This window comes from Asparagus officinalis, chromosome 2, assembly GCF_001876935.1.
Source record: "Asparagus officinalis chromosome 2, Aspof.V1, whole genome shotgun sequence".
In the NCBI taxonomy this organism is placed as follows: Eukaryota; Viridiplantae; Streptophyta; class Magnoliopsida; order Asparagales; family Asparagaceae; genus Asparagus; species Asparagus officinalis.
Window position 1 is genome coordinate 4,897,783 of NC_033795.1, and position 11,300 is coordinate 4,909,082.

The 11,300-nt window shown below is 37.6% G+C and overlaps 1 protein-coding gene and 1 pseudogene across 3 annotated transcripts; one reads left to right on the plus strand and one right to left on the minus strand.

Annotated features, from left to right (window-relative positions):
• LOC109829725 lies at positions 4,032-5,825 on the plus strand (annotated as a pseudogene).
• LOC109830014 (50S ribosomal protein L35, chloroplastic) lies at positions 4,647-10,355 on the minus strand. Of its 3 annotated transcripts, none has more exons than XM_020397164.1 (4): positions 10,010-10,355; positions 9,815-9,931; positions 8,290-8,372; positions 4,647-4,805 (listed from the first exon to the last, which is right to left on the minus strand). In XM_020397164.1, exons 1-3 carry the CDS (start codon positions 10,265-10,267, stop codon positions 8,295-8,297), a joined length of 453 nt encoding a protein of 150 aa, XP_020252753.1. In that variant the 5' UTR covers positions 10,268-10,355; the 3' UTR covers positions 4,647-4,805; positions 8,290-8,294. The 3 variants fall into 3 exon arrangements, with proteins under 3 accessions (XP_020252753.1, XP_020252751.1, XP_020252752.1); XM_020397162.1 differs by lacking the exon at positions 4,647-4,805 and adding an exon at positions 4,884-4,998 and having other exon boundaries at positions 10,010-10,354; XM_020397163.1 differs by lacking the exon at positions 4,647-4,805 and adding an exon at positions 7,113-7,370.

Consider the following 11,300-nt stretch of genomic DNA (forward strand, 5'->3'; position numbering starts at 1 on the left):
GGCCGGGTCGGGTCGGGTTGTGACCTATGACAGGCAGGGCCATGTCAGCTCGCGGTTTGACCCGGCCCATGCCTAACCCTAGATTTGGGCAAGCACAAATTTTTAGAGAAAGAATAGCCTGAGCACATCTTGTAATCCTAACTTATCTTTTTGTAACAATTTATGCTTTCCAAATCTTCTTCACTGCCAGCCTAGGAATATCTCAAGAAAACCCTTTGAATTAAGGGACCCTTTGAACTTCTGGAGTATTGAACATAACATTTTTAACTTTTTTTTTTTTGACTTTATAGCGTCTCATAAAACCTCCTGAATTTCGAATTACCTCAGCACACCGCCCCTACATGTAGTTTGCAAATACCTTAAATTTTCTTGAGAGAAGAAATGTGAAACTTTATCACTTGTCGATTAAAAGGCAATATACATTCTCCCCTAAATTTTGGTCTTTTCACTCTTTAGGAAATTTTGGTTATTTCCAAATTACATGTAAAGGGGCTTAGTGAGAAAACATCAAAGTTATTATCCAAATCACACGTAAGAGGCTTAGTGAGAAAACACCGAAGTTCAGGAGAGTTATGTGCAACAGCTCTTAAAGTTCTGGGGTTCTATGAAATTAATTCTTGAAATAAGTATGACCAGCTCAGAGTGAGTTTTGAGTTGATTGACCTCTAGATACCATCTGTACACAGGAGATGGCAAGTGTTCAGAGGAGACAGCTCAGGCTCCAAAGAAATCCTCTCTGTTCAAATTCAAGACACAGCTTGACGTGTTCTTTGCATCGAACACAAGTGAAAATGTTTGCGACTTCAAGACCCAAGGACACTACTTCTAGAAATCCTGCACATTTTACCTCGGAGATTCCAATGCCATAGTAGCGCAGGTAACCAGGACAATAAAATTGCTTTTCCCCCTGATATTTTTTCACTTTAATCTTTCATCTCTCGAATTAGTCCCACGAATCATTGTAATCGCTATCAGGTCTCCAATTCTTAAGTTATTTTGAAATTTGCCTTTAAATTAATGAAGATCGCTATCAGGTCTCAAATTCTTAAGTTATTTTAAAATTTTCCTTCAAATTATTGAAAACCTATTATTACGTCCCCTAATTCTCATAAGTGGTTTCAGATTAAACTCTATAATTGTTACTTAAATAGACCCCTAAAGAGTATTTTTGTCATTTAGATGCATTTGAGATCCTCCATATATAGCCCAAAGTTAACATCCCGACGTGTATCTGCCAATATGAAACTAACTAGAGAAGACGGTTCAAAACAATGATATAGTGGTGGTCTACGTACGATTACCTCTAATGTGAAGTTGAGATGATTCAACCATGAGAGGTTGAACTTGTATTAGGCAGATGAGAGAACATAACACAGTCGGGAGCGTGCTTATCGGAAAGGATACTTTTGGTGCGACGGGTGTATCCAAATATCGACTGTGCCTTCATCGCTGCTCTCATCGTGATTCTTCATCGCTGCTCTCATCGTGATTCTGGACGAGATTTACGAAGATGGAGATGACTAGGATTGACATGTACACGAAAATGCGGAACTTTGATGTGCAAGTATGCGAGTCTACCTGGCTAATACTGTGTTGTTTTGTGATGTCGAATGTCATAATTCTGAACTCTGTTACGTAGCAAAATTTGCAAAATGAGAGAATGATTCTAAAACTAGAGAAGACAGTTCAAAACAATGATATAGTGGTGGTCTACGTACGATTACCTAATGTGAAGTTGAGATGATTCAACCATGAGAGGTTGAACTTGTATTAGGCAGATGAGAGAACACAGTCGGGAGCGTGCTTATCGGAAAGGATACTTTTGGTGCGACGGGTGTATCCAAATATCGACTGTGCCTTCATCGCTGCTCTCATCGTGATTCTTCATCGCTGCTCTCATCGTGATTCTGGACGAGATTTACGAAGATGGAGATGACTAGGATTGACATGTACACGAAAATGCGGAACTTTGATGTGCAAGTATGCGAGTCTACCTGGCTAATACTGTGTTGTTTTGTGATGTCGAATGTCATAATTCTGAACTCTGTTACGTAGCAAAATTTGCAATATGAGAGAATGATTCTAAAACTAGAGAAGACAGTTCAAAACAATGATATAGTGGTGGTCTACGTACGATTACCTAATGTGAAGTTGAGATGATTCAACCATGAGAGGTTGAACTTGTATTAGGCAGATGAGAGAACATAACACAGTCGGGAGCGTGCTTATCGGAAAGGATACTTTTGGTGCGACGGGTGTATCCAAATATCGACTGTGCCTTCATCGCTGCTCTCATCGTGATTCTTCATCGCTGCTCTCATCGTGATTCTGGACGAGATTTACGAAGATGGAGATGACTAGGATTGACATGTACACGAAAATGCGGAACTTTGATGTGCAAGTATGCGAGTCTACCTGGCTAATACTGTGTTGTTTTGTGATGTCGAATGTCATAATTCTGAACTCTGTTACGTAGCAAAATTTGCAATATGAGAGAATGATTCTAAAACTAGAGAAGACAGTTCAAAACAATGATATAGTGGTGGTCTACGTACGATTACCTAATGTGAAGTTGAGATGATTCAACCATGAGAGGTTGAACTTGTATTAGGCAGATGAGAGAACATAACACAGTCGGGAGCGTGCTTATCGGAAAGGATACTTTTGGTGCGACGGGTGTATCCAAATATCGACTGTGCCTTCATCGCTGCTCTCATCGTGATTCTTCATCGCTGCTCTCATCGTGATTCTGGACGAGATTTACGAAGATGGAGATGACTAGGATTGACATGTACACGAAAATGCGGAACTTTGATGTGCAAGTATGCGAGTCTACCTGGCTAATACTGTGTTGTTTTGTGATGTCGAATGTCATAATTCTGAACTCTGTTACGTAGCAAAATTTGCAATATGAGAGAATGATTCTAAAACTAGAGAAGACAGTTCAAAACAATGATATAGTGGTGGTCTACGTACGATTACCTAATGTGAAGTTGAGATGATTCAACCATGAGAGGTTGAACTTGTATTAGGCAGATGAGAGAACATAACACAGTCGGGAGCGTGCTTATCGGAAAGGATACTTTTGGTGCGACGGGTGTATCCAAATATCGACTGTGCCTTCATCGCTGCTCTCATCGTGATTCTTCATCGCTGCTCTCATCGTGATTCTGGACGAGATTTACGAAGATGGAGATGACTAGGATTGACATGTACACGAAAATGCGGAACTTTGATGTGCAAGTATGCGAGTCTACCTGGCTAATACTGTGTTGTTTTGTGATGTCGAATGTCATAATTCTGAACTCTGTTACGTAGCAAAATTTGCAATATGAGAGAATGATTCTAAAACTAGAGAAGACAGTTCAAAACAATGATATAGTGGTGGTCTACGTACGATTACCTAATGTGAAGTTGAGATGATTCAACCATGAGAGGTTGAACTTGTATTAGGCAGATGAGAGAACATAACACAGTCGGGAGCGTGCTTATCGGAAAGGATACTTTTGGTGCGACGGGTGTATCCAAATATCGACTGTGCCTTCATCGCTGCTCTCATCGTGATTCTTCATCGCTGCTCTCATCGTGATTCTGGACGAGATTTACGAAGATGGAGATGACTAGGATTGACATGTACACGAAAATGCGGAACTTTGATGTGCAAGTATGCGAGTCTACCTGGCTAATACTGTGTTGTTTTGTGATGTCGAATGTCATAATTCTGAACTCTGTTACGTAGCAAAATTTGCAATATGAGAGAATGATTCTAAAACTAGAGAAGACAGTTCAAAACAATGATATAGTGGTGGTCTACGTACGATTACCTAATGTGAAGTTGAGATGATTCAACCATGAGAGGTTGAACTTGTATTAGGCAGATGAGAGAACATAACACAGTCGGGAGCGTGCTTATCGGAAAGGATACTTTTGGTGCGACGGGTGTATCCAAATATCGACTGTGCCTTCATCGCTGCTCTCATCGTGATTCTTCATCGCTGCTCTCATCGTGATTCTGGACGAGATTTACGAAGATGGAGATGACTAGGATTGACATGTACACGAAAATGCGGTACTTTGATGTGCAAGTATGCGAGTCTACCTGGCTAATACTGTGTTGTTTTGTGATGTCGAATGTCATAATTCTGAACTCTGTTACGTAGCAAAATTTGCAATATGAGAGAATGATTCTAAATTGAGACAAAGCACGATGTTCTACTTTGCTGCTGCTATCAACCAAAATAAAATTATCTTGTGTGAGCCGAAGTGCGAGCGCAGATGTATTTGAGTCGATTTTCTTAATTACTAGACATTTTTCTTTTTGAGGAGATTTTTTTTTCCTTATCTAGGTGAGGAGTTTGGAGTTCACCAAAAGAGCCTAATTTCAGACAAGAAAGTAAACACAACCTATTTCATTTCTCAGAGCGAGAATGTAACAAGACAGCAATGAGAAAATGCAACAAATATCCAACAATTCCAATCAAAGTTTGGACGCCAGAGCAGCTAGTGTTCTATGTTGGTCTATGAGAAGATATTATTGCAAACCAAACAATTGACATATAGAAATGAGAGTATGTCAAAGAGAGTCTAATTGCAGATAGACCTCCTGCAATATCGTTGTTTCGAACTTACTATTTCTCAAAAATAAATAAAGAAATTCAATCTTTCTTTGAGGTCAAGAAGTTCACTCATACAGCCTATCTGCAACAATAAACTAGAGGAATAGTAAATTCCACTGCACGCTACAACTTTAATTTGAGTTAATTGGCCTCTATTATTTGGCTACGTCTTCTTCACCTAGATAAGGACTGCACACAGGAGATGAAAAGTGTTCAGAGGAAAGAGCACGGACGACAAAGATATCATATTCAGTGTCAAGAAATCCTCAGTGCTCCAATTCAAGACACAGCTTGGTGTGTGTTCTTAGCATCAAACACAAGCGAAGACGCTTGCGATTGCAGTATCAAAGGAAGCTTCTTTGAGAGATCCTGCAAAATTTATCTGGGAAATACCGAAACAATCGTAGCTGAGGTAAGAAGCACAATAATACATTTTTTCTTCTGGTTATTTGCACTAAAACACCCCAAAGTTTCCTTTGCCCAAAAAATACCCACATAATTTTACTTTGATACCAAAAACTCAAATTTTTGTTAAATTTATGCTAAAGTTTGGGGTATCAAAGTTAAATCTTTTGTTAAAGTTTAGGTATGTTTGGCAAAGTTCAAAAAACGAGGTAAACAATGGCTTTTTCTCCCTATCTTTTTCCTTTCCCCCCTTTCTTTTCTGTTTTGTAAAATGGGTGTATCAAAATTAAAAACGGAGTAACATTTGGTGTATTTTAAGTGCAAATAACCCTTTTTCTTTGGTAATCTATATTTATTGCCAGTAACTGAATTCTAAAGAATTGACAACTTATTTATGCGGATGAGAAAGAGACACAATGCCGGGAGTATTTTTTTGGGGAGGGACACTTTTGCTGTGACAGTGTATGCAAATGTTGATTATGCCTTCATCGCTGCTCTTATTGTGGTTCTTGATGAGATTAACAATGATAAGAATGGCGATGATTGACTAATATTACATGCAAATGCACAAGTTTATGTGCAACTATCTAAGTGTCTACCTAAGGATGTCTTAATTATGTAAACCTATTATGTTGTAAAAGATACATTATGAGAGAATGGCTCTAAAGAGCGAGTGCTTTCTATGCTGTTCATAATCTAGAAAGATTATTTTGTATGTGAGTAAAAGTGGGAGCTCAGATTCAAATAAGGGAAAATTGCTTCTAGCCCTCAATTTCCTTAGAAGCAATTTTCCCTTACAAGTATCCCCCACCCCCAAAGATTTTTTTCAACGCTCTCAAAACCCCCAAAAACAAAGCCATAATTTCTCGAGTCCCCCAAAACACAAAACCCAAAAGTTTAAAACATGTGAAGACCATAATACACTTTCTCTCTCTCTCTTTCTCTTTTTTTCATGATGTTACTGTGATGATTGAAATGGGTTTTGGGGGGGAAATTCTAGTCCCTCCAAAATTTTCCAACGGCGTCAACATCAGCGGTAAAATTTTCCAACGGCGTCAACATCAGCGGTAAAACTTTTCCTGCGTTTATTCATGAGGCGAAGAAAAGGCGGGAACTCTGATGATTCCCGGTGTAATTTTTCTCTTTTTTAACTTGTACTTGAATCTGAGTGCTATATTTTTTTATTATACATATTATTATAATTTTTTTTTAAATCGATGAATTGAGATTAAAGTAGAGTATGTGAATTTATATATTGTTGTTATTTCACTGTAATGAGTTTGTTGTTAAGTTTATGAGTTGGTGGTAAATGAAGGTTACGTGTTGGTTTTAAAGGTTACGAGTTGATTGTGAAGTTTACGAGTTAGTTGCTAAGGGTACGAGTTGGTTGTGAAGGCTACGAATTGATTGTGAATGTTAGGAGTTGGGTATGAAGGTTACGTGTTGCTTGTGAATGTTACGCGTTGGTTGTCAAGGTTACGAGTTGGTTGTGAAGGATACGAGTTGGTTTTAAAGGTTATGCATTGGTTGTGAAGGTTATGAGTTTGTTGTGAAGGTTATGAGTTGTTTGTGAAGCTTACGAGTTGGTTGTGAACCTCGGCAATGAGTTGATTGTGATTGTTGTTAACTAGCATTCACAACCAACCCGTAATCATCACAACAACTCCTTACCGAGTTTCACAACCAACTCGTAACCTTCACAACCAACGTGTAACATTCACAACCAATTCGTAACATTCACAACAAACTCGTAACTTTCACAACCAACGCGTAACCTTCACAACCAACACGTAACCTTCACAAACAACTCGTAACCTTTACAACAAACTCATAATCTTCACAACCAACTCGTAACCTTCACAATCAACTCGTAATCTTCACAATCAACTCATAACCTTCACAAACAACTCGTAACCTTTACAAACAACGTGTAACCTTCACAACCAATTCGTAACATTCACAACAAACTCGTAACCTTCACAACCAACGCGTAACATTCACAACCAACGCGTAACCTTCACAACCAACTCGTAACCTTGACAACTAACTCGTAAATTACACAACCAACTTGTAACTTTCAAAACCAACACGTAACATTCATTCATCATCAACTCATAAGCTTAACAACAAACTTATTCAATGAAATAACAACAATATATAAATTTATATGCTCTACTTTAATCTCAAGTCATCGATTTCAAAAAAAATACAACAATATTTAAACTTGAGGAGATTAGCAATGCAACTCATCATCACCATCTTCAAGATCGCAGTTTTCTTCGCCCCATGAACGAACGTCGGGAAAGTTTCACCACCGATGTCGACGCCGTTGGAAAATTTTAGAGGGAACTAAAATCCCCCCCACCCCCCCCCCCCCCAAAAAAAAAAAAAAAAAAAAAAAACTCATTTCAAATCATCACAGTAACATCATGAAAAAAGAAAGAGAAATGGTATTATGGTCTTCACATGTTTTAATTTTTAAACACTTGGGTTTTGTGTTTTGCGGGCTCAGGGAATTATGACTTTGATTTTAGAGTTTTTGGAGCGTTTAAAAAGTCTTGGGGGATACGTGTAAGAAAATTAGGGGCTAGAAGCAATTTCCCCTTCAAATTATTTGTTATTTTAATGTTCTATACATTATTATTTGTTTCTCTTTTTTTAGGAGTTTGACATTGACTAGTATACAAGCACACAACACTTAAAATCAAAGAGAGACTTTTCCAGTAAATAAACTTCTCAATCCTGTCTCTTAATAGAGCTGGTGCATGTATATTAAATTTCAAGCATACTAGCTTAAATTAAAGCACAATTAAGCCTCAAAAAGGAAAAAACATTTGTCCATATCAATACTTTGAGTATGTTTACAAGTATAAACTCAAAACGATTAGATGTGGAAAGGTTGGTCAATATAATTTGGAGAATAACACTCTTCCATGTTAATTTAAATATGACTCGAAGACCACTCGTCCATGGTATCTTAAATATGACTCAAAGACCATTAGAAATATTCAAACAACTATCAGTCTGGTTCTTCATCATTACTACCTTAATTGCGAAAAAAACATTATTAATAAAGCAAGACATTTACAGAAAGCACCAGAACGAGTAACAAGTGAAATTGATGTAATACAAATCAATCTCATTGATATTATCAAAAGTTTCAGCAAGATAAAAATTGAAAAGCTTAAGAAGCATGAACCATGAAGTTATCGGAATTACAATTAAGAGGTTTTAACAGAGGAAAAAAATATTTCAAATTTAACTAAACCTCATTCAGGTTGCCTTGCGGTTCACTTTAAGATAGGGTAATGCACCAATGACATTATCATAGTCGCTTTTATCTACTCCGATCTGTAGAAAAGAAGCCAAAAGGTATCAGAAAGAATAACTTGGAAGTCTCAGTACGACACTAGCTAGTACAAATCAGTGTCAGGTTAGAAAGAAAAAAATACTTTTATTAGATGAATTCAAATGAATATTTGAGCTGTTTTCCTACTAGATTTTGAATTTGTATTATGGGTGTTCAGCCAAATGCATATAGTTCGGCAATGGTATTTGCATGAGCAATATTGCCATGTGAGCAATATTACTCCAAGATGTAAAATGTTAATTGACTGACGAAGTCATAGACAGTAATGTGAACTGCTAAATTACTCCAAGATGTTAATATTACTATGAAGAAGTCAATTAACAGCTCACGTTATCTAAAGGCGTGCATCAACTAACCTGAGAAAATTTTAATAGTGTTTCTTAATCATCAAATTGCCTGAATCAGATAAACCCAAAATCTTTCAAAATACAATTAAACTAACCTCAAAGACATGACCTAGCCATATGGTGCATAGTTTCATGTGGAAGCACATTGTTCTAAATGGTATTAAGATCTATTGAGAAATTTCCACTTTACTTGAAAAGGAGATGTACAACTTTGCTAGTTTCATCACAATTCATGTTCTACTTGATGCTTCGACAATTTAGGTCAGTACCATAAACAGCTAAACAAGGACCAGAAGTGTGACTACGAAAACTTAGTTAGAATTGTTCTGGAATTGTTTTATGAACAAAGAGCCCAAAAGAAGTCAAAAGATCCTAGAGCCCAACTGATACCAGATTTCCCATAATATATGCCTAAAGTTTTTACTCCCTAAGTTTCACTATCCATTTGGCTCGTGTGACTGAATTCCATGTAAGTAAGGAGAACAACTTTAATTTTCATCTGGACTATGAAAGAGTCTACATAACCGGTAAAATGATAGCAATGTTCTGTAGGCAATTTTTCCGCACATTTATGGCACAAGACAGAACATGTTACTTCAATTTCTTTAGGGCCTGTTTGGATTCGTAGGGGGTGAAGGGAAGTTAAGGGAAACTGAGTGAATGGAAGGGAAGGGAAAGGAAGGGAAGGGAAGGGAATTCCCTTCCCCTTGGTTACACCCCAATTTGGGGGGTAACAATTTTTATACTATTAGGGGGTGAACCAAGGTGAATGGAGGTGAATTAACTTCACCTCCTAAGTGTTCCCAAACAAGGTGAATGGAGTTGAATGGTTCCCCTAACTTCCCTTCACCCTCATTCCCCTCAATCCAAACAAGCCCTTACCTAAGTTTCGATGCGGGTGACAACCTAATGTTCAGCTATGTCACGGGGCAATAAGGAATGCGTGTGCTCGCGTACATGCACTCACATCAACAGACAAAGCTAAAAAAATTTAGTATTAAACTCCCAACAGACATTAACACAAACACATAGCAAGCAAACCAGGAACCAAACGAACCCAAATCAAAAGGGCTCACCATTTTAGACAAGCGAAGCTTCCTCTTAGTGTTCTTCTTGGCCAGCAAATGCTGCTTCCCTGCTCTCCTCCTCACTATCTTCCCCTTGCCCGTAACCCGAAACCTCTTCGCAGAAGCCTTCAAAAACAAAGAAACGAAGGGATGGGTTCTTGCTGGAATCAATCACAGATAACAGAAAAGAGGTCAAAATCGAACCTTGTGGGTCTTCATCTTGTACCCTTTGGCAGCGAATACAGCAATCTTGGGTGGGGTTCGGGAGGCTGAGGGGGTTAAAGTGAGGGACTTGGGGAGGGTTAGAGGGAACCCAGAGAGGGATCTCGAGGAGGAAAGGTTGCTGTTGGTGGGTTTGATGGAGAGAGAGATTGGAGAGGGAGAGAGATGGGTTTTGATGGAGGAGAGAATTGGGAGGGATGAGGGAGGGGAGAAGCTCGTGAAGAGGAGAGAGGATGCCATTGTTTTCTGAAGAAGGTGCTCCTCTGTGTAGCTGGGATAAAGGGATAAAAGCCGATACTTTTGGATAGGATTAAATTTCCAACGCCCAGCAAGAAGTTGGTTGATGTGTTAATTAGATTTACAATTTGTAGAAAATAGCTGCAAAATAATGCAAGAGTAGTGATAAGAACATTACTTTTTTATGTAAGATTTATTTTCTTTAATATTTTTCAAAATTGATGACTCATCAAGGAGCTCATACTTCTCTCTCTTGTAACATAGATGTGCAGTGTAGAAAAGAATAGTATAGTTCTTATTTTCCGCACTTTGCGATGCCTTTTAAATAAAATATTAACAAATAATGCCACGTTATCAAGTTGATTTTAGTCTGATATGTAGTGAGAATACATTTTGTGCAATAGAAAATTAAAATCTAACTAGTTAATCGAACAATCATTTGTATATTTAGGAATACATCTTCTATAAAAATGTTGTCTGTAGCATTTTCTTACTGTGACATTAGGTATCGTCCGGTGGTATTTTGCAATTATAATTAGAACAAAATTTGCATGCAGGATATTGCTACATGCAGCATATTTACTGTATGAAATTAACCTCGAATCCCTGAAATTGTAGAAAATATACAAACGTTGTTAGTTTTGCGTTTTTCTTTTACTTGTCGCTTTTCATTTACAAGGAAAAGATTGGATTAGGATCCTCCGTTATTAAGAAAATAAGAAGATAGTGTTATTGATAGATGTGTTGAAAGAGATGAGTTTAAATAGTAAGTCACGGAAACCAAGTCGTAAAATTGGCTGTTGGACAAGCCTGGGTGTGACATTAGTACCTCTAATTGCCTTATATATTCTTTAATATTAAATTCTAATTATGCTTCATCTAAAAATAAAAGGAATATGCAAATCACATAAACTAGTTAAGTAATACATTTTGAATGAATCATAAACTTTTAAATATTAGCAGACCAATATAACCGGAGAGGTGATCACTTCGCTAATGTTTTACATTAGCGAGGGTCCACAGATCTCTTTACTTA

Excerpts from the sequence above, each read along its gene's own strand:
- LOC109830014 (XM_020397164.1), bottom strand. The coding sequence starts at position 10,267 with ATGGCATCCTCTCTCCTCTTCACGAGCTTCTCCCCTCCCTCATCCCTC. Across the intron at positions 9,932-10,009 it reads ACAAGATGAAGACCCACAAG|GCTTCTGCGAAGAGGTTTCG; the intron begins GTTCGATTTTGA and ends TTGTTTTTGAAG. Across the intron at positions 8,373-9,814 it reads AGCTTCGCTTGTCTAAAATG|ATCGGAGTAGATAAAAGCGA; the intron begins GTGAGCCCTTTT and ends TCTTTTCTACAG.